This window comes from Plectropomus leopardus, chromosome 2, assembly GCF_026936395.1.
Source record: "Plectropomus leopardus strain MGB_pleo_1.0 chromosome 2, ASM2693639v1, whole genome shotgun sequence".
Lineage (NCBI taxonomy): Eukaryota > Metazoa > Chordata > Actinopteri > Perciformes > Serranidae > Plectropomus > Plectropomus leopardus.
The window spans coordinates 23,279,479-23,306,180 of NC_142177.1; the positions used below are offsets into that span (position 1 = coordinate 23,279,479).

The 26,702-nt window shown below is 39.8% G+C and overlaps 1 protein-coding gene across 4 annotated transcripts in view; it reads right to left on the reverse strand.

Moving 5' to 3' along the window:
• Positions 1 to 2,795: 2,795 nt before the first annotated feature.
• Positions 2,796 to 26,702, reverse strand: part of tox2 (TOX high mobility group box family member 2) — a 145,978-nt gene continuing 122,071 nt past the window's right edge. For 3 of the 4 annotated variants that reach the window (XM_088088705.1, XM_088088699.1, XM_042505450.2), the window contains exons 5-10: positions 20,827 to 21,081; positions 17,963 to 18,193; positions 11,573 to 11,653; positions 6,428 to 6,838; positions 6,190 to 6,338; positions 2,796 to 4,845 (exon numbers count right to left, since the gene is read on the reverse strand). In XM_088088705.1, coding sequence (XP_087944831.1) covers positions 4,803 to 4,845; positions 6,190 to 6,338; positions 6,428 to 6,838; positions 11,573 to 11,653; positions 17,963 to 18,193; positions 20,827 to 21,081 — 1,170 coding nt within the window. In that variant the 3' untranslated portion in view covers positions 2,796 to 4,802. The remainder of the gene's footprint in view (positions 4,846 to 6,189; positions 6,339 to 6,427; positions 6,839 to 11,572; positions 11,654 to 17,962; positions 18,194 to 20,826; positions 21,082 to 26,702) is intronic. The other variant, XM_042505467.2, reaches the window with a different exon arrangement.

Sequence of the window (26,702 nt, forward strand, 5' to 3'; positions counted from 1 at the left end):
TTGTGTTCTTGGTGCTTTCTGCGTGTTTGAGCCTTTAGTTCACCTATAGCACTGACCTTCTGGCCTGCATCACTTTAGAGAGATAAGCTCCAGCTAGCTAGTTGTCTCATGTGGTCAGATTAAACCATATTTATATGCATGCTCAATCGAAAGGTGATGGTACATTGCTTCACCACAACAATGAGCAAATATAGAACATTTTAAGAAAATAAAAGGCTTTAGACAGGGTGTATCTTACTGTTGTTGGTGGAAATTTTCCACTGTTGGCTGAGCGACTCCACAGACAGACACTCACACACGCTGAGGTTGACCTCATATTCATCATCTGCAAACATGCTGAACCTGTTGTATACGCATGGTGGTTTTTTTAATAATCAGTTGCATACATAAATAAATAACTAAATAAATAATGGTCTGGCGACTATGCATACAATTCCCAATTCTGGAAAACATTTTGTAGGACTTGTTTTACTAAATCACTGAGCATTGTCCTAAAATGTAAAATTTTTAGGACAATGCACATTTTCATTATCAATTAAACCTCAATAAAAAAAAGTTTGGTTAAATGAAAAATCCTCATAGACAAACTAAAACCATGCGTGTTTTCACTTATTATATAGCACAAAGACCTGATTAAACACAAAATAGGGCGAGGATGAATCTTTAATATAATTTAATGTAAGTTTTAATGAACTATTCTAGCTGGACTAATAAATAAATCTGTAGTCATTTCAAAACATACCAAAGCAATCAGAGGCCAGGGGATTTTTTTTGTGTGTGTGTATGTTGATAAGTGCTTCTCTATTGTAGAAAACTCTTGCTTCAACAGAAGGGGCCATGGTGTTGAAAAAATAGAAAAATATAAAGTAGCAAGGATTTGAGGAGCTACTGGCTGTTGCATCTATGTGCGCTGCAGTCGTCATAGCATTATCACAATGCATAATGTGCACGATGCAAAGGGCATTGAAATTTCAGCCAAATGCAGCAAAACAAAAGGTTTGAACTTCTTAATTAACAAACAGATTCCCACTGTAAAACAATGAAACTATGCAGTGGCTTGCCAGCAGGATTGTATTTCATATGCACAAGAGAGGCTCGCCCGCAATCATATGCAGTCAGCTCAGCAAGCGAGCGAGCACGCAAGAGAGAGAGACCGATTTATGTTTTTTACATGTTAACTTTACAACACCACCATAAATATCTGATTATCCCACTGCACACATTTCAAATACCAGCCAACAGGCCGGGTTTACAAAATCATCATTGCAACTCTCATACAGTAGCTCGTATTTGCAGAAACGTAATGCAGAAGGCCAAATACACCACACACAGCCAGGAGCATGACAAACTGGTAGACCAGCCACACACACATGAACACACACACACACACACACACACACACACACACACACACACACACACACACACACACACACACACAAACACAAATACACACACACACATGGTCCTTCAAACTTAGGTTTTGGCAAAAATTGCAGACAAAAAAAAAAACCCCAAAAAATTATTTGCTTTTCAGGGCTTCTGTAAAAAACATTAAATGTGTTAGAATAACAGGAAAAATTCTTTAATTAAATTTTTTACACTTTTGAATCAGAATTAAACAGTGAAGATTTTTTGCATCATTTTTATTTTGCTCTCTCGATGGATACCACACCAAACCCATCTTTGTCAACCAGCCTGCTATAACCGATACCATCCATTTTGTCGCTGCAGTGGTCTTTTAGATTCTATGGAAACCAACAAGACGGCTGCATTCACCTCCTCTCAATGGCATCCTCCACCATAAATTGTAGCTTTTCAGTCTCTGTTGGCCTCATGACTTTGACTCTGAGACGAGGGATGGGATTAAGGGCGCTGACAGGGAGTGTCAAAGTGATACTGTCTTCTCACAGTATTTACTACAGTATTACTACAGACAATGACTGCCAGCACATGTGTGGTTGGCAGTGAGAATAAAGGATATTGTTACCATGTATGCACTATAGCTAGAGAGGAGAGGCAGCACCCAAACACAGAAAAGAAATAAAAACACAAATATTCATACAAACACGTGACGTACACAAAAGGCGCAGACGGAGCTGTGTGGCTGCACCCAAAACCTCTTTTATCTTGCGTTGCATTAAGAATGTATGACTGTGATTTTCATATAATGTGTGTCATATCACAAAGTGGCAGGTTCTCCAATTGTCCAATAATGATCTATTTGCCAATTCAATACTATTGAGGAAGAGACGGCAGGCAGACGTAAAATGAATAAAACATTGAATAGAGGGATCGTGACAGTTCCATTTCAATCTCTCCTTCTCTCCCTCTCTCTCTCTCTCTCTTAGAAAGTCTCCAAAAAGACTTGTGTGCAATTGGGGTAAAATCAGTACTTGGACGGTTGCCTGAGTTTGTGTGCACATTGCATTTCTCTGTTCTCTTTATCTCACACTAGACGCCTACGATGCACCACTTTCACAAGCAAAGCAAACGTCTTCTCGCATCTGCTCTCTTGTTTGTTAAGATAGTTTACTGGCAATATCCACGCTGGCTGGTGTACTCTGTATCCATGGCTAATTAGCTAATGCCATTGGAGCCCTGAGCTAAATATAAATATAGGATACAAATGTGACCCTCTTAAGCGCAAACACACTGTAAGGTACAGTACGTTGGGGGTGTTGGTGGATCTTTAAAACAACGATTATTGTCTCTTTTTTTTTTTAAAAAAAGGTGTGATAGTCTCATTAGAGACAAAAAAAGTCTGCAGGGAAATTAAAAGGCATCAGGCTTAATCACTTTTAAACTTTTTTTATTATGCAGTTTGAAATAAAAGAAGCGTTGTGACACAAACAGATGCTGCTGGCAAGGGAAAAAAAGAGCAGCATCCAAAAATGTAAAAAATAAAGAAAAAAAAAAGATCATCGTTGTGGTCATCATCATTTTTATCAAACCAAAGGAAATCTAACAATAAAATAAAAATACACCTCCATTGTAAGAAGCAAAAGTGATCTAATTTCTTTCATAAATAAGAAAACCTGTTAAATGGCTGATGGGCAACTAGAGCGAAAACAATATATCGATAACCATTTAAAATATTTATCATTACTGGCTTTACAAATAAAATAACTACAATTGGCAGGGTTTTTTTTACACAACTTAAAATGTTATAGTTCTGTAACAACTAAAACTGAAATTATGCTACAGTTATGAGATAAATACAGATGTCTTTGTCAGCAAAATGCATTTCTGTTAATCACACGAAAAGTTAAAAAGATGAGATCAACACAACCAAACACCAAGTAGAAACTTATAAAAATCACTGTAATGTGGATGTGATGGCTCCATTCACATATTTCATTACTTCACTTCTGCATGTCGAGGAGACAAAATTGACATTATGGTCAGACAAAATAAGAAAAGGGAGGTGGGGGGGGGGTCATTTTGAGGCAATATCTTTTTTTCCCCTCCACCTGCAACATTATATCTCATTTTATCTCACAGCGTTTCTTTCTCTCTTTCTATCTCTTTCCTCTCTATCTCTCACCTGGCTCTTTCCATTTAATGATCTGCAGGACACATATTGTGTATTCAGTTTTAGATTGAACTTTATTGGAAAAAAACACACCAGTGAGCACAGATTTAATGCAAGAACGAGAGTGTGAAATACTCCTCTGAAATCCAGCTGCACAAGGCTGTTAAAATTCACGAGAAAGACTCGACACTCGAACACTGAGACACTCTTGCACGCAAGTGTGTGTCCGCGCACATACACACATACACACTCGACTTCACACGCCATGAATGGGGTACATTCTACCGTCCAGACACACACACACACACACACACACACACACACACACGCACACACAAAATGACTTACATGTAATATTAAAGAAGAAACAAATCTATCTGGACTTCCAATTCCCAATTTGATCCCATAAAAGTGATATTTACAATCACACTGTGACAGCTCAGTAGACCTCAACAGGTCTTTAATATTAAAAAAAGATTCCTTTTTGTTTTGTTTCTTTTCCCCACCCAAGCTTTTGTATCAATTTGCAGGCCCTTAAGCAAAGCTACCATAACATCAAAGCCTGCGCTGAACCTACTAGAAGTTAATATTTTTCTACAGTATAGGGCCCAACGCTTATTGGCAAAAAAAAAAAAAAAAGAAGAACAATTTTGCAAGCCAGAAATAAATAAAACAGCAACAACAACAACAACAAAAAGGGAAAAAAAACACAAAAGGAAATTAAAATGATTAAAGAAGAGGAAGAGTATTTTTTTCTTCTCATTCTAATTAAAGCTGGATGGGGTCCCTGAGGGGACTTTTATAGTGACACAGAAGAGGAGTGCTCTACAGCCCAGCCTGTATCGGAGAGGGCATAGACACACAACTCAGAGGAGGGTGGGAGCAGGAGGGAGGGCGAGGGGGGCCTCAATAAGTGCTTGGCAAATTTTAAACAGCAAGAGGACTGCTAATACATTAATTGGTACAGACAGCAGTCATCTAGTCAAAAAACTCTGGTCACAAATTCTTCTAGAAACTGAGAGAAATAATAATTACATTGACAAAAAAAGGTGGCGGTGGTGATTTGGGAGGCAGAATATTTGTGTGTGTGTGTGTGAGTGTCTGTATGTTTGTTATTGTATGTTAAGTGTGAACTGTGTGTAAGTGTGTGCATCAGAGGAGGGTTGAGGGGATGGGGTGAGCGGGATGTGGGGGTGGGTGGTGGATTTTGGGGCGTGAGAGTAGACTCCTCGGTGTCGTATTTGTCGACAGAGCATGATCTTCAGTTTCAGGTGAGGTAGAGTGGCTTGTCCCTGCCAATCATGCTGCCACTGGAGAGAAAAAACCAAAAACAGAAGCAGAGGTTACATTACGAACAAAGAAACAGCACAAAAGAAAAGAAGTATTCAAAAACAGAAGAACAGAAGAAGATAAGCAATGTTTTCCTCGTATAGTGAATACTTTTCATTCCCTGATGGCCACAATTTAAGCGGAAAGGTCCATTCTCTTAGCTTTGTGCCGTGCTGCAACGAAGCCCTTCAGATTAAATAAAACATTTCACAGTGGTGCGGCATGTTGAGCAGTGCTGCAGCTCGCACATTCAAGCTTACCCTGGCACTAGCGACTAACTCAAAGAAGAAGAACAGCGACTGTAAGTGTCCGCAAATTGGGAAAACTATGAATTATGGGAGCTCCCTGAGCACAGGACAAAATCAGCTGCCATTTAGCAGAGAAAGTGAAAGATTGTTATTGCGATGTTATGCCAATGTTATTGTTAATAAAGTGCAGCTGCTGAGCATGTTCTATGTCACACTAAAAGCAGAAGCTGTTGTTCATTTTGTTCTGCAGTGCTGACATGCTGTCTAAAATCATGGCATGATGCCAGCGTTGTTTGGCTCTGTGAAAAAATGCAAAGGCAGCATGAAGGAGGGACTTAGTAGCGGCCCTACAGCATGATCACTGTGTGATGAGCATATTATACTATAGCTGACCATTAGCATTAGCAGTATTGTTCCCTTATGTTTGAGTTGTTAAATTGGAAAAAAATAAAGACTTGGGGGTGGGGGTTGGCGTTGGGTGCAGATTTTGGCGTCCCCACTCGGGGTTGTGCCCTAGGCTGTCACCCATGTTGCCTATAGAAAGATCTGTCACTGAAGACGAGCACTATAAACTTAGAAAATCTCCCACTGCTGCAGAACTACACAGTCTGCCAAACCATTTAGAACAATAACAGTGAAAACTTGTGTTAGGAACATCTGGTCTTTTTTTTTTTTTCCTGCTGTCTGACAAACACATGACAAGCTCTATTATCTCACCATTACCTCTCCAGCTGTCTCACTGGAACGGAGCTGACAATTTTCAACACTCACACTGTGAAAGCAGTGGGAGACGTTTGACGAGACTATATATGCTTATTTCTCAGGGACCTCTGGTCTAAGACTCGGATTGGACTGTAGCTATCTGACAAATTCAAGCTGAAAAACATCAATGAAAATCTTGGCATTTACTTTTTCACATCAAACAGTAGAAGAAAATGTCCATTTGGTTGAACTCAATTAATTTCTCGCCATTCAAACTGTCCTTAAAGACACAGCAGCGTGATTTGATGAGTTGCAGTAACAAAGGTCATTGTGAAAAACAGACTGTTGGAAGCCAATAAAACGGTCTCCACTGACCTGCAGTGGTTGCCACACTCCCGATTGCAGTATTCACTGTCCCAGTCATGGCTCTGAGCCACTCCGGGGCCTGGACCGGGGCCAGGGGCTCCTGGAGACTGGGAACCCCCAATGCTCTTCTGATACTCTGACTGGAGGTGAGAAAAACCCTGCAGAGAGAAATCAGAAAATTAATCTAACATCCTAAAACTGCTAAAATACTCCACAGCAGCATGTGTGTCTGAGTTTGATGCCATACCTGCTGCCCAGGAGGTGGGGAGTGAAGAGAGGCCTGCAGCCCCATCTGGTGAGAGATGATTGGCTGGGACTGGACCTGCTGCATGCGGATAGGCTGGTTGAGGAGCGAGCTCTGGTGCAGGGAGAGCTGCTGGTGGGGGTGAAGGGGTGGGCTGATCTGGAAGGAGGAGGGGGGAGAGGCACTAATGCTGGGCAGCATCTGCGATTGGCTGAGCGTCTGCGACAGGGTGTGGCGGGGAGCGTGTCCTGCGTAGCTCTGCAGGTCGGTGAGAGGGAAGGCCCCGGGCCCCAGGTAGGGCGACGACGGCTGGGGGGGAGGTGGCACGCTGTACAGGGGCGGGTTGGCTGGCATCATATGTGGAGAAGCCTGGCTTGTTTGGGCACTTTTTGTCTCCACAGGATCATTATATGTCTGGAGGAGGAGGAAAGTGGTCATTCTAACAATAATTCAACCTTAAAGATGATTCCAATTTGTTGCAGCATGTATTGTACTTTTGTAGCTTTAGTTTTACATAGTGACAGGTCTCAGCTTTTTCTTTGACATAGAAATTATGTCCAAAGATACAAAAATACTGTAAGACCAAAGCTGTAATAAACTCGAATAATCTTCCAAGAATAAATCACATATTCAGTAAAATATTAACAGAGGGCACCTTGCTGAAGGGTTTATGTAATGGTTAGGACTTGAATATTTAAGATATTGAAATCTGAAGGAGTTTTTATTGAAATGCAGATCTGTAAAATTTTTATTATTTCTTTTTTGGTGTAAAATATCTGTAGCAGTTTTCCACTGCTCTTCCCAGAATCACACAGTATTGCCAATATATTGACCCTGTGTCCGAATTGCTCATAATAATATGAACATTATACTATCAGATGTGCAATTTTAGTACCCGAATATGGCAGCAGAACAGGGACAGTATGTTTTGGCATCAAAAATAAATTTGGCATAGAAAAAGGAAACACTGGCAGAAGAAAAAGTTCAGCTGAAAAGTAAAACGGGCACAAAACATGATTTTATTTCATATACATTTTTTTTTTTTGATTACAATTGTCAGATTTTTTTTTCATGTCCCTTTTTTTCAGTTTTAACTTTTTGGCATCGTTTTGGCATGGAGAGGACCAGTACAGCATGTTTTAAATATAATCTGCACATTAAGGAGAGAATGTGTCTTATGGACTCACAGTCCTTCAAGAGTGACAAGGACAAAAAAGAAGATTTTTCTTTTTCTTTTGATAAACACATTGTAAACGTGATTGGGATATGGCCAAAAACATGTTTGGTGAAATCAGTGTCACTTTTGGCCACCAAATTCTAATCGGTTCATTGCTGAGTCCAAGTGGACATTTGTGCCAAATATGAAAAAAAAAAAATCCTACAAGAAATTCTTGAGATGTCATGTTCACAAGAATGAGACAGAAGAGGTCACAGTAACTTTGACCTTCAAACTATGACCACCAAAATCGAATCAATTCATTGTTGAGTCCTAGTGGATGTTTGTGCCAAATTTGAAGACATTCCCTCAAAGTGTTCTTGAGATATCGCTTTCACCAGGATGAGATGAAGTGAATGGGCTACCCCGGTATGGAGGCATAAAATATATATATTTTTTTGCCCTTTTCAGGGCCAATGTTTACTTTTTAAATCCCAAATTTTATTTTCAATGTCAAAACTTACTGTCACTGTTCTAGCTCCATAAAATATAGTTTGAGACATATATGAGCATACAACAGCTGATGGAGCTGATAGTCACTACCTGATAAAACTGTCCCATAATTCTCCAGAGAGAGACGACACTCTCGGGAAAAATGTTCAAAACAATATGCCAGAAAAGCAAAAGAAAATGAGCAGCTGCCATCAGCAAATTTAGATTCAAAGACAATTTTTTTTTCAAGGGATAAATTGAAAACTGGCCTAACTCCTCTTCAAGAAACTTTAATTTGGTGTGAAAATTAAGATGTAAATGATATTGTAGCAGCGAGCTCTAACTCTATACGATACATTTGTACTTGTGTTTAGCTGCAGTGGTTAATACGACCCACAGTCGCCACTCTGCTCCTCCTCTCTTTATTTATTCCACACAAACCCGTGTTGATGCTGCGAGACCCGACACACACATTCATCCTGCAGGTCTCTCTGTCTCCCCTTCTTTTTACGAGGTGGCGTATGTATGAAATACATCCAGTGTTTCTCATTAACTGTCAGACGGGCCGGAGTGATGTGTGGTGGTCTGCTATTTAGTAATGGCTCACATCCATCCCTCTGAACCCATGAAATAATCAATGGAACGGGATGGAGGGATGGATAAAGGAGAGTGTCAGATACATTTGCAGGGTCAAGTGGAAAATGAAATACTGAAGAAATGGTGTGAAGGGAGTCGGGACGAGTGAGAGGATGGGTGTGATTTGTTTCACCTTATTTTATTTTAGGGGGACATTTTAGGCTGATGTACTGTGGTACAATGATTTCATATTCATCAGAGGAAATATATGAACGCTATGTGAGTGTTAAATGAGAGTTTGAAACATTTATGAAATCTGTGAAATTCACCACATAGTTTCTAAAATTTAGACTTTTTTTTAAAAAAAAAATAACATTCTGTACTTTGGAGTTTTAGGATTGAGATGAACACATACAAGTGCCGAGGCGCACAGTGGGAAGCAATCAAACTTTTGTTTTTTCTTCTTCTCCCAAACAAACTGAACACGCGTCACCAAACAAAAAGGCAACAGGTGCACGATAAAGATGTGAATCCTTCAAATGATACTCCAATTACCTCCAATTCCACCCGCCCCAATTCACTTTGAAAAGACTCCTTCATTGGTAATTAAAAAAGAGAGTCGCGTTGAATCATGAGATTCAGCCCCACATTCAGATTGGCTGGTCTTGAATGAGTGAAGGGGAGGTGGAGGGGGGGTTGTTGCAGGTTTATTTTTGTTAGTCAGTTTTTTGACTGGCAATCTCCCAACATATAGTATCAATCAAGCCTCTGTATAGGAGCTCTGACATGAATGTCTAATTGCACCAAAGACAAGAGATGAGAATAGTCTTTTTAGTTGAAAGTATGCCACAGTGAAGAGGCTGATGAATTAACTATTCATGCCTTAATCAAGGTGCTTGTTTTCGGCCCATGAGCGTGAGAGGAAGTGTGGCGCTGTGCAGGAGGGGGAGGAAGGAGGACGGGGAAGAGGGAGGGGGAAGAGGAGGAGCTTGGGATATGCTAATGCAATTTGGAGTTGTGTTTCGAAAACAATGCGGAAACACTGAAATGAAATGCAGCGCTCCCACAGATTTAAAACACCCCTGTGCTGTGATAACTATTGTATAAGCCTCAAAGATGTACCAAGAGTTTGGGGAATATATTATATCAGCTTTTTGAAGAACTTTGTGGATCTTATTTTTGTAATTTACACACTTGGGTGGAAAAGTGTTAAAGGGATAGTTTAGATCGTTGTGTAACTTATCCATAGACAGTATTATTACATATGTAGATGGCGGTCAGCACGTCCTCAGTTTGCAGAAACAGGCTGAAGTGCAATGCTGAGGTGAAGCAATCTACTGCAATGGATTAAGCAACAAAACGTATTTTAGCCCCTTATAAAAATCCCACCTTAAAAAAATCAATATCAGTTTAAGTGTACCATATATTGATATTATTTAAACTACTTTACTTTAATGTCAGACAGTGATTTCCAATGTTGAAATGAAGCCGTTTTATTGCTCTCTTCAGAGCCAGACTCCATTTAAAAAACAGCGATTTAACATCGCTAAACACAGGGGCTGCTGGTCTATCGCTTTCTCAGGTTTTTTTTTTTAACTTTATTTTATTTTGCGTTATTGTGTGAATTTAGTGTTTTAAAGGGTTAGCTCACATTAACCAAATTTACACAATAACACACATAAACAAACATATCATCCGGCAGAGTTTTGCTGTCTCTTGGGCTGTTACGCAAACTACAGGCTTTGCTTCCGCATTTTTGTATTTCCCGCCAAAGAGTATAGAGCTGGATGAAGGGACAGACCCGCCCCCTTCTCTGTCTCTCAAACTCAAACTGAAATCTGATCGGTAAAACTAGGCAGCAATGATTAAATATATATTAGGATATTGTAACTGCACTGCCTATTTTTCTCCTACTGTGTTTTCAGAAACATATTTTAACGCCCTGTTCAGCTGTAATAGCAGGAGTTTGTGAACAGGAAGTGGGCACCGTGCTGCTTCCTGCACAGTAAAAACAGAGACAGGAAAAACTGACATCAAATGGTAAAAATATCAAAGCAGGATTACTGACTGCCTTACATATTTCTCGCCTCAAATATTTTCAGAAATATGTCTTAGCCTACTGTTTAATTGCAATAGGAGATTGTTTGTTACCGTTTGTCAGCCCACCGGCCACCATTGTGTCACAAGTCCACATTACATCATCCACCAGCACGAGCTGTTATTGGTCTGGGATGGGTAGTTGTAAGTTTTCTACCTCTTGAGCAAAATTATACTTTTTATCTGTTTTCTTTGGTCATGTAGCACCAATTTCAGAAGTTTTTGCATCGTTCTACTGCAGAGATGGATTAGTTTTATGTGAGGAGCCTTTTTATATTGGTAAAATACTTCTTTAATCTGATAATTTTTTTGAGTGGCTAAATTACATTTTGTTGCTTAGCTTCTGTGTCAGGTCCATGTAATACGCTTACTATAGAGAAGTACCTCATACAACTGCACGTCAAACTATCCCTTTAATGTTCTAGGCTAAACTGAAGTAAGTAAAGAGAGAGCAGTAGTTGTGAGTAAACCTCAGCCAACACATTAGTGGCCCATCAGGGAGGACAGAAACACCAGGAGAACAGCAAATGATAGGTAATGCCTACTTCTACTCTGACATGTGCACACTGATGAGCGTGCACACACAGACTGTTACTTTTCATTTCTCCCCAGGTTGCAAATTGGGTGTGTTTGAGGCCTAATTTTCACTGTTCTCCTCTGAGCACACACACACTCACACGCACACACAGATATGCAACATACTAACCCCTCGGTGCAGCGAGTGGACCCTTTCCTTGGAATAAGAGTGAGAGGAATTCTCTGTCTAATTTATCATCCCTTATATCGCCGCTGACCCATGTATATCAAAGATGTGACCCCGTGGTTACCTTGGAAACCAGACTGGCTCTGTAGGCGGCCAGGGCTTTCAGGTACTCCTTCTTAGCAGCCTCTGTTTTCCTCTTGTAGCTCTGCAGGAGCAAACACAACAACAACAACAACGATTCATTACAAGGTGATGACCAAAGGCTAAAGTGACCCTGTGGTCCACGCTGACTGATGCGGATGAGATTTGGGGAGTCGTGGTGTGATTGCGTGACCCCGGCAGTGTGATGAAAAACATATTAAATGCATTCAAGTCAAGGAGATTTGACCATCTGCATCATGTCGCTGCATTTGAATCATTTATTTCTTGGAAAATGTCCAGAATGAAATGCGGAGAAAGCTTGTGTGCACTAACGTGAAAATGGAGTTAGAAATATAATGGAGCTAAATGAGGAGTGAGAAACTGTTTGTCATTTTGTGTGTTGCTTTTCAGCCTCTTCCTCTATTAAGGCTGCTGTTGCTCATCTCTTAATCAGAGCTGATGTCCCAGCAAATCATTCAGACGAGGAGGAGGAGGGAAAGAAAAAAAATAAAAGAATTCAAAACAGCATTAGCAAAGAGGCAATCTCAAGCCTTTTGAATGAACCTCAAATGATGCGTTAAGACAGGGAATTCAAGTTAATGTCATCACATGTCACTCACGGGCTCTTTATAGCTGCCACTGGCTTTTTGATGCGGGGAAAACAAGTCGCAAAAAAAGTCCACCCTTAAATCGATGAGGAAGACTCAGATCTCGGCTCCTCTCTGGAGCGTTTTAATATGAAGGGGAACGCGTGTTTGTGTGTGCGGTGGATAATTACTGATCCTCAGTGAGAGACTGTCTGTGGCTCCGTGGACGGGGTCATTTCTTTCAAAGAGGTGGGGTAGAATAACCATTATGCATTCATGTGTTGCCAAATGCACAAAGGCTGGCAGCTGCTAACACATACAGTCAATAAACAAACACACATACACACAGAACAGCAAACAAACCGGGACGGAGACGGATACAATCTCTTGCTCAAACAGCTGATGTTTATCCTCTCACTCATCCCTATTTACAATATTATTATTATTCCCCCTCCATGATATACATTCAGGTATTATGGAGCAAGACAGAAACTTAAAAAAAAAAATACAGATTTTCTTAATGAAAACAGACAATTCCCCTTAAGGAATGAATTGCAGTTTTTTTTTTTTTTTTTTAAAGTCACACCCTTACCCCTCACCCCTTAAATATTGATAGATCCATGGCTGCCTCTTTAATGAACCCCAAACTTCTCCCAGCAGCTTTAATTTCAAATCAATTTAACACAGCTAATGATTCGCGCAACGACGGATACTTTTAAATAAATTACCATGCCTAAGGATGTCTAATTATTCCAAAGTGAGTGGATTCATTAGCAATTGAAGCCGTCAGAGGCTGCAGGTCAGTATGAATTAAAAATAACAAAGCTGCAAGGGGGAGAGCATATGCCTCCATCGTAATCCTGACACAGAGGTGTCCCGCCTGAATTAGCCCCTAATTGTACCTTAATGAAATGTTCTTGTTTGATAACCAGTTAATTACAGGAGACAATAACTCTGCACCCTGCTGACACTGAAGGGAGTGATTACCCCGACGACCGAAAAAGCGAGCGACCGATGAGGGGAGGAGGAGGTGGAAACGGGAAGTAGGGAAGGTGGAGAGATGAGAGGAATTAAAAGGAAAGAAGTGGAGGAGAGGAAAGGATGCAAAGGTACAAAGTGAATAAAAGCATGCAAGCGTGTGTGAGAGTTAGACAAAGACAGACTGAAAAATAAGCAGAAATCTTTGGATGGATGCTAAAATGTAGCCTGCAAAGGAGTTTAATATCAAAGCATGCAGTTTAAACAAAGTGACAGTGTTCCTTCCCTTCTATCTCTGACCTTTCACCGCAGCACAACTCCGACACAGCAGACTCAATTAAATAAAGCTAAGGTCTCTCCTCCCTCCTACCCAACTCCATTATCACTGTTCCTCCCCGCTGCTGTATAAACGAAAAAATTGATCTTAATCTTAAATAACAAAAACAAGGGAAAAAAATCTTTTGTGTTTCTGGGCCAGCTTTAACATGTAGTCACCTTGAGGAATAACGCAGCCCAAATAACGCATTGATCTTGCACTATAAAACAAAGGCCTTCGGGAATTATAAAAAAAAGAAACCCAGTAAGTATAGCGTGCAGGCATTCAAAAACATCTTACTAAAAAAAAAGAAAATATGAACATAAACACGTATAAAAAAACACTTTGTTCTACCAAACTCAAGGGCAACGCTGGAGAATACACAACAATTGCGAGTAAAGTGGGGAAACGCACACTGAAGCTTGAGAAAAAGAATCACAGAAAGAACACAAATCACAACAATGACACTTGTGATCGTTCCTTCAATAAAATACAACTATAAAACACGCCGCCTTCGATGCATTTATGTGGATTCTGCTGCATGGTGTGTTTGAGGAGTACTATATGTAATTGGAAACAGGGGCCATGTTGTAGTTAAAACAAAGCTGTGTGTAGGGGGAAGACTTGTGTTTACATTCTGGTGCTCCTGCATGGCTCCAGAGGGTCTGACTGTGGCATTATAGAACACACCTCATCGGTCCTATAGAGATGACGTGACAGGCGATGTTGGAAGAAAAGAGACGGCATAACAGCGTATACATCAGAAGTCAGAGGGGGGAGATAGAAACTGAAGCTGTATTTTGAAAATGTTTATGAGACGCTGGCATGGATAAATGCATTTCACCTCAGCAGTTGTGGATGCTTGTGCAAACCAAAGACAGACATTTGAACACAGTTAATGAATATGAACATGCAGCAGCTGAATGGGTTACACTCTGTAAATACACAGTTATCAAGTTTATCCATTGGTTGTGAGGGAAGAAGTGACAGTGCTAGTCTCAGAGAATAATTAGAGCAATCACAGTGTTATTGCCCAGACAGGGTACTACATTTCATTCCATAATGACATCATTACCTCAAGTTAATTATGTGTCTTGCAAGGTGACACGTTTGATTAAACACATGAATGCACAAACAAATCAAAAAATTAGCCGTGGAATGGCACGATGAACGGGTGGATTTTTAATGGTGGAATTGTCCTTTTGTCAGTTTCGTCTCTGTTCCCAGGTAATACTGTGAAGGACAAATGCATTTAGAGCAAGCGAGAGAGAGAAAGAGAGATAGTTGCATCTACAAGGCAAAATGTCTCTCTTTTTCTCTAAGGTGAAAAAGAAGCCAGGACACAAGGGGTTAAGAAGCACAAACAATAACATTTCAGGAGCAGATGTCCTTGAGGCAAAACCAAGGACAAGGCAATTGCTAATCTTGTATTCCCAGCATGATCAAATCACCAGGCAACAGATATAAATAAAAGGACAGGAAATGAGGAATTCACATTCAAGGGTGTCAGCGGCGAAATGAAGATTCATGGTGAAGAGCCCCGGTGAAGGCGGCAAAAATTAACTGCAAATAAAAGGGACAGACGGCCTCCAAAGTCCGGCGTATAAAGTAGGTTTGGTGGGAGAAAAACACACACTTGCTAGATAGGGTCTCGTCGACGGTGGCTGGGGCTGAGGAGAATGGGCTGCACTTTGTCATGGAGACAGGTGCTTTTATTTGACACCCAATAGGCTGCGCCCTGACTGGATATTCTAAAAATATGAGTCTGCGCATGATCATCAGGCTGTCTCGTTTTCCATTCATTTCACACCATCATTTGTTACCACAAACACACAGAAACCCCTTTTGACTTTGTCTGTTGGGGTGGAATGCTGAAATGAAATAGAAAATGTGCCGGCTGGAAATGCTCTAAACTGCAGTAAATGTTAATGCAGTTCCATATGCACAGGTCAGGCTGTAATAAAAATTAAATTGACTCCTGAAAATATGTAGGGAAATAGTGTATCTACACTGCGGATTGTGGCAAACTTTTCACTTATTCCTATTTATGGTTTTCAGTGCATAATAATATATTCTTACCAACTGATTATATATGGTAGGAGCATGTCAAATACATAAACAATAGCATTAGATTCACATAGAGTCTCAGTTCATGAAAGACCTATTTTATGTGCATCAATGACTACACTTACATGCCCAAATATTCTGTTTGTTGCCTTTATTCCTCAAAAGACAATATTTCCACTAAGTTGTTTACTAATGAATATGAATATTCCACTAATATTTCATAATAGTTTATATGCAGCCGTGCATTCTCCCAATAACATGCCCTAAAATGTCGTTTATTAAAGATATGGAAAAGTAGAACAGCTGTTGCGTGTGCCAATTTTTTTTTTTTTTTAAGCTTTCACCAATGGCGGACTTGTTCAAGCGTGTGAAGACAGCTTTCCTTTTTCATCCCTTCAACCACGTCCTTGAAAAGGTCAGCATCGCAATATTTACAGTTTTCCAATAACCTGTTGATTTCCAGGCTAGCCTTTCATAAGGTTTAAAATTGGGTGTGTTGCTTCTTCCAATCAGAAATGTGAGCTTTTCTTTTTGGCGTGCATATCTACCCCACAGCCGTGCAAACTGCTGGCAAGTTGGTTTGTGTACCATGTATTCATTAGAATGCACAGTGCTAATTGTAAACAGGCAAGAGGCAGCGTGTCGCCAACTGCGGTACAAACTGCACATGCAAAAGTAGTGTCTACACATATAAAGAATGCTCCTAAATTCTGAATCATGTCAACATGTCTCACATGTCTCAATCAGAAAATGCTTCGTTCCAAAAAAGGCCGAATTCAAGATATCTAAACGGAACATGCTATTTACATGACTTTTGTAAAATTTTAAATATTGTTGAATTCTAATAAAAGTTGGATATTATGTAAATGTAGCCATTGTTACGCAAGTTTTTCGTTATGCAGAATGAGGGACGACTGTCTTATTTTAGAACAAAAACCTGTATTTTCTGGTGCTGCACCATCCCTTCACCTCTTAGATACACACTTTTGCGCAGTTTTAAGCAAACAAATGCAAAACCATACAACAATGGTTGGAATTGATCCATTGTTTCAACTTTAGAAGTATGTGCAGTGGATCATGTAATATACCAAGGATGCTCATGCACTCAACCTGACTCCACTTTCAGTTAACACTCAAGTGGCAGGTAGCTAACTAGTCAGAAGGTTATGATATGACAGGCAATACCAGCACTGCAAGCTATCTTGTTAAATCTTGCTGCACGACACAGATACATATTGCAGATACCATCAGTCTTAGTTTGCCCGCAGTGTGCTACAACAGAAAGACCAAGCTGTGAATGCTCTGCAGAGTTTACAGTATGTGTGGTAAACCTGACCTGTGAAATTGCATGACCACGACCTTAAAAATGTAATCTGGGCTAGTAGGACAGTTTTACACCTCCTTAATGCTAGAAGGGCAACTAACACTGCATAATGAAATGCCATAAAGCAACTTTAATCACGATTTTTATTTTTACAACGGATCACGTGCATGAAATAGGGGTTGCTCTGAGTAATGCAGCGACAGAATCATCACCAGCTTTGCCTTACAACTCAATGTTTTGGTGTTTCCGCCTGCAAGTTTACTGTTTTGGTTCAACTCATTTGCAACAGGCAGTTGTTTACAGCGAAAAAAGCTCTAAAACTGTACAATAACTTTTCAGCACCAAATGTCGTGAACACAGCTGGTAGAGACCAAGAACAGAGCTAAAAGGGGAGTGAATATCGGCTTTTCATTTGCCAGGTGGCCAGAAACACAACTCTGGTTTAATACTGGTGATGCTCTGTCTGTGGGATGTGTAAATCATAGATGTATAAAGAGAACTGGATACATTGTTGCAGGTGGGTCCTTTTGGTTCAAAGTTGTTCGGAGGCACATCAATCCAAAAGTTTTGACTCCAGGGAAAAAAATCACCCACATCGCTGCATCTCTGAGCCCATAGAGCAAGAGCAATAGAGACTTTGCCGGCTGAGCAGCTAACTTCTGGTTTAGCACTCCCCTAACTTCATTGTTGATAAAATAATTTCCTCTTGCAGCTTTTCAAAATTTTGAGATGTTATTGGAACAAATGGATTGAATTCCGGTAGTGACACAATTCATTTTGCAAGGGTTGCGGCACTCGAAAAAATCTTCTAATTTAGAGATGTCTCTTTCCCATTGTAAGTCTAGGGGCAGAGGGTCTTTTCTTTTGGGCAAATGGCACCACGTGACACTCTGAGACATTGTAGCTGCGCAGTTTAGGCACTTTATCGAAATGGCTTCAAAGTCCAGCCATTTCCTGGGGGCCTTGTATAAAAACGTAATGAGTTTGCCACACTGTGATGGTAATTTAAGAGTTGTTTTCACAGCTTGTTTCCACTGCCCCTGAATGGCCCAAAAATGCATAGTTACAGGTTTAAATTACGCACACACAATATAAATCTACCTGTTTCTGCTCTTCTCCCAGTCCGTCCCACATGGAGGCCACTATCTTGGATACGTCTCCAAAGGTGGCGTTGGGATTCTGTCCTTTAATGGCTGCCTGGGTGTCTCTGAAGAACAAGGCGTAGGCTGACACAGGCTTTGTAGGCTCATTGGGATCCTTCTTCTTCTTCTTTTTTTGGGGTTTGGGCTTGGGCTTCATCATCTCTGAAGATGGCCGCTTCTCGCCCGTGATCTGAAAGACCATCAAAAACACACAAAAAGCAAAACCACTTATTGACACCGCAGGGACACGGCCTGCCGATTCAGCTAGAGTGAATCATTGCATCTCTGATGAATGCTTACAACATTGGGTCCAGGTGAAGCATGTAAACTTCATTAAATCCATTATTCATGCTCTCTGTTCAATACCCATTAAGTCAGCGTTTGAATATTGCAGTAATGTTTCACTGACAGTAACACTTTGACACTGCCACTGGTTGACAGCATTTTATTTCTGCCTTACTTTGTCAAAAATAACATCTGTTAGCTGAATTTATCAAACCTTTTCAAATCTTTATTTTTCAGTTGTTCAGCAAGTCATAAATTCTGACTTTTCATGCCAGGGGTGAAAGGAATTTTAAATCGCCTGCTGTATCTGCTCTGGCTTTGATGTGGTCTCAGAGTGAATTGGAGAGCAAATGGAATTACTTACTGATAGGAGAGATGGTAATCATTTTTATTCACACACACACGGCGAGAAGCACAGCAGAGATGTATATGCAGGGAAATATATTTTCTTTAACTAAAGGATCCCCTTCTTGTTATATTGTATCACTGCAAGCTAGCATTTAAATACACCGATGAATCTGAGACACTGTGGATGTGGCAGATTCAATTATGCACTCATTCACGTTCCCCTGATAGAAACGAAGCAAATCCGCAGAGATGCTGGTTGGTGGGCAATTTATGAAAGCTGTTTTACAGATTTACATAAACCAAACGAATGTAAACAAGTGTCCTTCTCTTGTAAATGAATGAGTGATTTAAATGAAGGAGGGGTAGCTTTCAAACCAAACATAACTCAAATGATAAAATAAGATAAGATTGCCAACATCTTGTTTCTTTGTTGTTGATGATTAATCCAAATATAAATATAATCCAACAATATTTCTTAAATTACTTCAGTGCATGGCTGGGCCGTATGACGTACAAATAATATCTTGATAATTTTATGCTATATCATGCTACAGAATCAGTATCACAATATTTTGAGATCTCCTCTGAAGCACTGAACATTACTTAAATTCTAAACTACCAAATAAATTACTGTTACAATAAAGTTCATTAAAGTACTGTCATAACAAAGTTAAATAAAGTGCTTCAAAATAGTAGTTACAATAAATTTTAATTAAGTACTGTTACAATAAAGTAATTTAAAGTACTGTCATCGTTAAACTGTCATTACAATAAATCAAATAAAATACTGTTATAATAAAGCTGAATAAAGTACTAATAAATTTAAGTAAACCACTGTTACGATAAAGTTTAAAAAAAATACTGTTACAATAAAGTTAAATAAAATACTGTTATAATAAAGTTAAATAAAGTACTATATTTAAGATAAACTACTGTTACAATAAAGTTGAATAAAAAATAAAAAGAGCACTTTTGCAAAAAAGTTTTAAAAAAGACTATTGCTATAATAAAGGTAAAAAAGTATTGTTACAATAAAGTTACATAAAATATAGTTTAATGAAATACTGATATAAAAAAGTAACTACTGTTACAATAAATGTAAAAAAAAAAAAAGAAGTACTAATAAATTTAAGTAAATTATAGTAAGTATTGCTTTAATTAAATAAATCAAAGCACAACCACTCTTATTTTGAATCCGGCTTGTTTCAGACAAGAAGTGTTGATGTTTTTGTTGAGAACGAGAAGTTTCCAGTCAACAGTTAGTTGTTAGCAGAAAGTTAAACTGTCACTGCGGCGCCATTAAAAATGAGGATTTATTAACTGTGAGCAGGATACGAACCGGTTCTCCAGTTCGCCTGCTCACAATATCACCTAGGAAAGATTGCCCTGGATTGGTGGGGGAGTTCATGGGACATTTCATATTTTTTGGGAATCTTTCTCTGTTTTTGTTTGTGTGAGAAACAAAGTGAGCCATAGGACAGAGTGAGACAATCGAAACGCCTCATGCCGGTGGCTTAAAAAATGTCTAATCTAGTATACTAGATGTTTGTGGAATAGTCATTTTATACATCCCGCATGGACCAAGCCACGATACATTGAGTATCAGTGATATACCGCCCACCCCTCCTTCAGGGAAAAACATTTCACGTCATGTCTCATGGCGTGCGCGTGAAAGAGTTTGCCAACAAATTTACAAACAGCCATGGTGTTAATGGATTGTCAGCCATTCACAACTGTGTCATTAGAAAGGAAATTTATAAGAGGGGGAAATTATCTTGCACAAAAGGACCAAAAGAAGATTGTGTTGCTTTTAAGTGTGAACCACATTTTGGAAATGTGCTGCACAGAATAAAGAAAAAAGGGAGCATTTTAATAACTAAACCAAGTTGTGTTTTTACACTTAAATTCAATCATGAAATAAATATTTCAAGTCAATTTTCTTTTCAAATGTGACAACACACTCCAACACACCATTACAAAAAAAAAAAACATGGCTTCAGTTCCCCTCAACAGCAAAATTTTGCAACCATGCGAGTTTTCCAGCCAACCCAATAAAAAGCACAAGCATGGCTGCCCCCTGTTTAGACTCAACGCTACAGTTAGCATGCGAAACCATCTCTGAGAAGCGCTGCCAAGCCCTCGCCTCCTACTCCTCCACTACAAGCCAGACAAGCGTTGCTATATCAGTACCTTCGAATGAGGATCAGTCTCCTCTTCCTGATTGGAGCTTGAGGGGGAGGGTGTGGCCGATTTACTTCCGGGAGGTGAGGGGGAGCCATGAGGCAGTGCACTCCGGCTGACCTGAGGGTTTAGCTGGGTCAGTGCACTCATGGGGTTGGGCAGTATCGGAGGTGAGCTGTTTATCAGGGGGTGGTTATAATGAGCGCCGTCTGGGTGCTGGTGATGGTGTTGCTGTTGGTGGTGGTGCAAAGCCATCTCCTGCATCTGGGGTGAGAGAAGAACACCAGCTTTACTATCTTCTCTACTCAAAGTAATGAAAGTTTGCCAATTAGCCAAATATGCAGACATTTTTCAAATTTGAGGAAATATGCATTTGTGTCAGACAAAATCTAAAAAAAGACACAAAAAAACTCTTACAGGTCTCATAGTTAAACTTAGGCTGGTGATTAGAAAACTTCTCTTTTTTTTTCAACTGTCTTTTCTAAAGACAGTAACATGCAGGCTCGGGGCCAAGTTATCGTTATTACTTTTTGGGTATCTGACTGTCATACAGGGACACATTTTGCATACTGAGCAAAATGATTAATCAACTAAAAACATTTCTAATCTTCTAATCTCTTAACCCCAACCAACCAAAACAACTCACTCAGACACTTAAGACGTCTTTGTTCCCTAAAGGCTAATACCATTCACTCTCAACTAACCAGACTAGAAAAACACAAATACAGCATTTTTGACATAGTCCTCATAGTTTTCTGAAGGCTCATATCAAAGCCACATTTTTCACTCAGTGAAGCCATAAAATCTAGATTTTGGAGCTAGATGAAGTCAGATGAGAGCAGCGGTCAGCACGGCTTACTGTAATAGGCTACAACAGCTGTCTATCAAACAAATGTGACCCAAACATACACTTTGAAAAATCTTTTTTTTCTAATAAAAAGTTTTTTTTCAAAGTCATTATCAAAATACAAACTAAAAGAGGTGAAATCAGCTATTGGTTGATGATTAAAGCAGCTGTTAGCAGTATTCCTTCCTCCGCTATATGAAACATTTTATTATTCACTTATTTTAAACCCATTATTTCGGTTTTCTGGCCCACAACTTTACTGTCTTGGCTCATTCTCAGTGGTTTCATATTGTGAGAGTCACAGTTCACAGAAGGCAGCTGTTTTCAGCTAAAATGCTGTAAAAGCTCAGCGTATGCAGGCTGTTCTCATTCACTGTTTGTACTTGCACTGTAATGCACTAGGATTGGTAAAAAATAACCCAAGGAGGCTGTGATTGTGTGACCTATGCACTGCAGGCTGTCCTCCCTCATATGATCAGAGCAAAGAAGGAGGTCAGCTGACGCAGTGTAAAGAACAACAAAGTCCACGCAGGGAGGCAGTCGGGATGGTTAGATGGGTCAAACAAACACAGGACTGTGACCCAGGAGACCTGTGTTTGTGTTTCTTTGGAAACCAGAAGTCAACATTGAGTTTCTTTGGAAGGTCACTTACATTACATTAAGTAAATAATGTGACAATGCCCAACTGCAAATTCAGTTTTTCAAAGCTAATCTAATCAGTAAGGATGCTAATGCGTAAGCTACCACACAAACTGTTGTAGGAAGATATATTTCTGTATGATACCTGCTCAGATGGCAGACCGTTAGCCCCTAGCTGGTAATCACACTGGAGCATTTAGCAGCTAAAGAGACAGATATTTTTTCTCAGGAGTTGGCAGAGACCAAAAACAGAGCTAGACGTGAATATGGGACTTAAATTTATCAGATGTCCTGCTGTACAGGTGCCTGGTTATCGCAGGTTTGTCAATGAATAAACTACTTTTAAATTTAATACAGACATTTTCACCCTATTCAAGTCAGAGTTTACCATGTTATCTAGCCATTAAAGGAACTATACCTCACACTAAATTTTTCATTGCTTCAACATTCAGCATTTGTAGCACACAGGGCCATTATCATTTTCTTCAAAATTTATTAATGTTAAATGTACAATCCATATTTTCTATTGGCTTCTATTGACAATAACAAGGGAATGCAAAAAGTGCAGGCCCTCCAGGGTCCTTCAGACACAGTGGCCTGGTTGGTGTTTGGTGAGAGACCTTTCTGCCTCTGAAAATGAAGTTTTAAAAAGCCAGAAATCTCAGCATCTTTCAAAGCAATCGTTGCGTCAATGCCATTGATCAACAACCCTATCAACCCCCTGCAGATACATTATGCTCACTTGGTGCTATGAAAGAGGAAAATATCACTTACTGCCATGTTCAACAACACCTTTTTCAACACTTGAGCCCGCAAATAGAAACAGAAAACAGTGCTCACAGCTGGAAAATGACCCCCGCATGGAGAACACCCTTCAGAGTGATTACAGAATCAGACTCAAAAGTTCTGCTCTTAGTCGTCTTTAAAGATCTTCAATAATAACTACATCAAAAGCTTTTCTCCGACATGCATCAGGACAGAACATGAGCACGGACCAAAGGATGCTTTTAATGTAGGCATAAATGGGAATGTTTGGCAATTTACAGATCAGAAAGTGATGAACTAGCATTTGTTAGCTCTTTTAAACATTCATGAGTTAAATAATACATTACACATTAGTGAAGTGCTAAAAAGATCAAATTGAAAAGGCCCAAGCATATGAGGTCTTGATAAACACGAGAGGAGGTTCAAAGATGAAGGCTTGGCTCTCTAATCATAATTGGTCCCAGTAGATTGCTAGAATAAAAATGCACAACAAAGTAATGTTGTACGAGGCCCTGGCCTGCTTTGAAAACTCATAATATTCACACAACATTAGATTCTGCGTTTGCCCCAGCAGCTGCACACAAAAGGCAGTCATGAACAAAGACATTCCTTTTGCATTTCAAATAACCAAGCTCAAACCTCCCCCATCCACGGCAATCTCCAACTTCCAATCATAATTCAAAACACCGTCACTACACTTCTTAAAACATGAGGAAATAGCTTCGGCAAAATAAGTAGTAAGACACAGAGGAAAAAAGAGTAAGAAAGAGGAAAGAGAAGGAAATAGAAATCCATTAATTTTCCATTTTCCATGGACTTGCTCTTTAAGGGTCCTCACAAACCAAGAAGCATTGAAAAACCAATTAATCAAACATGAATGGCCTATCATAGCTATAGCAGACGCATTTCCATAGCAACAGCCTCCAGGCAAAATTGTCACCCTTTAATCTGAACCACACCATGTTTAATATAAACAAGGAGACATGCAGAACAGAGGAGTTCATGAGGGGAAGGCACCCTGGCATCGTGGGTATTGGGTGTCACCTCGTAAGAGCAGACACGGAAAAGGCTCACTCAGGCTCTTACAAATGTACATGAATCTATTTTAATATGTTCTTATATTTTGAAAATATGTAACATACCAATTCACCTTATTCTTGAAAATGATAAAGTAATAATAATAAATAATAAAATGGTGGAGAACATAGCGGGGAGTGTGTCTTACTGCTGATATGAGTCGATTTACAATTCATTTTCAGCAAAAATATAAAATAATTCAGTGCATTTCTTGATTTTATTTCACATCAAGCACACATTTCATCTGCTGGTCTTCATCTTCACTCTTACATTTCATAGCATTGACTCGTTTTCATTAGAGCTGAGTGCTCTGTCCTAACTAATGAAGCAGTAAGTCACCAGAAAATGCAGAAACAAATTAACTGTTGCACTGCAGAGAGCCTGATGAAAGTGATAGTCGAAGCTATAGCTACTGTAACAGCAAAGACACATCAATGCGAGCACAAAGGCACTGATTCCTGAGTATGAAAGTGCGTATTACCGTTTCTAAAAGCAGCTATATACTGTACAGTACAGCACCCACAGGACTAGTGCTCATTACTCAAAACACTCCAGCTGTGATAATCTGCCTCTAATAGTCTTTCCTATATGTCATCTTTTAAAATGTTTCTGGGTGCTTTTAGTTGCTGCTTTCACCTGTGCGCGACATAAAGAGCAAGAAGTTATCACACAGGGCCATCAAGCCCGAGCTAAATAAAGCAAGCGGCAGACGGCTGTACAAATATTATGAAAGACTCTGACAAAGGTTGCCGGTTGCCATAGGTACTGTATGCTAATTCTTAATGGTATCATCCAAATAGCTGGCCAAAGGAGGGGTGAGGGGGGGCAGATGCACAGTGGGCAGCAGGACTGGTCACACCTTTCTGCCTTTAGTAGAGGAGCTCTATATAATGTTCAGAGTGTGATTCACAGATTGTATGCACACGACTCTCAACCATAATCTGTATAAAATAATGGACGTAGCTACTGTGACATCACCCATTGTTTTGTGGACTGTCATTTTGAAGCCTCAAGTTTGGCATCTTGGATCTTGGCTTTTTGGAGCCAGAAGTGAACATATTTAGCCAGAAGTGATCATATTTGGTCAGCGAGGGTTTCGGCTTTATTTTTAGCCTGGAGTTTGGTGCTTGTTGTCATTATGGAGGTGGCTGAGCCATAGGGTAGCAACTAATGGTGCCAACTGCAAGAACAAAGGACTAGACAGCAATAACGCTGAGAGAGCTAAGGGTTTTAACCCATAGATTTATCAAGAACTGGATACAGTGTTGGAGGACGGACCCCTGCTCATTTCTATGAGAGTTACTCAGTTGTGCATGTCAAAAAAAGCCCCCAAATTTATAAAATTACTTGGATCTTCTGCATCTTGGGGCCCACAGAGCAAGTGTTCTGGAGACTTTGCTGGTCAAGCAGCCAACTGCCACTGGTCAAGCGGCTAACTTCTGGTTTAGCCCTCTGCTAACTTCATACAATGGAAGATACAATGATTTAATAGTGCAGCTCTTCCAGGCTTTTAAAATGTTACCGGACTTAAAGGATAGAATCCTGATAGTGTAACGAATAATTTCACGGGGACAGTGGCACTCAAAAAAAAAATCTCTCTTTAACTATGCAAGACTATCAGATAAAAAGTATTCTGAGCCCAATGGCATCAGGCAACAGACCCAGAAGCTGTGATAGCATGGTTTCGCCACTATGCAAAACTGGCATCAAAGTAAGGTGGTATTCCTGGGGGCTTGTTTTAACCAGGGGTGGAACTGGAGGGTGGGGACTCTGCAATGACACCTTCCTGATATCAGCAGTACTTGACGTGCGAGCGTAAACTGCGGACTTACATGCACGCGTGGTTGAACCATACACTACAACAATGAAAAGAAAAGCTCCGATCATATAACACAAACAGAACGTGTTGTCACTCTCTACTTAAGATGCCATTTCTCCACTACATCTTTACATAGCAAATAGCTGTTTGCTGCTATATTGATGCTCTGGATGTTGTGTAGAGCTCATTTGACTCATACTGACTTCTCATGGTCTTGACATAACAGGCCTAAAACTAATTTCACTCCTCAATTGATCTGTGATGCAACATGAAAATTATGTTATTTCTTTTGTGGGGTCGACGTGATAGATAGTTTTCGGTTGAAAAAGCTAGCATTGCAAGTAGTTAATATCAGAGCAGCTAACTTACTGAACACTTTGCTCAAAGCCGTTATATTTTTTTTCTGCTGTATTTTGTGGTACACCCATAAACCAATAAGTGCCAACTTGAGCAATGCAGTGCCCTAAATTTATATATTTAGATTATTCATAACGTTGGATTCTGAGTTCTCTTGGGTGTTGTCATAGCTGTGCTTAACCTCCAGCAGTTTAGTTGTTTGTTGTAAAGCCCCAGGAGATCAGAGTTTCTCATAAATGGAGAGGAGGGAAAGTAAGAGGAAGGGAAAGAGGACGCTGGAACAGGGAGAGAGAGAGAGAGGCAAAAAGACATAACAGAGGGAAAAAGTAGGGGGGAAAAAGGATACAAAAAACCCATATGACCTAAGTACTAAAATCCATC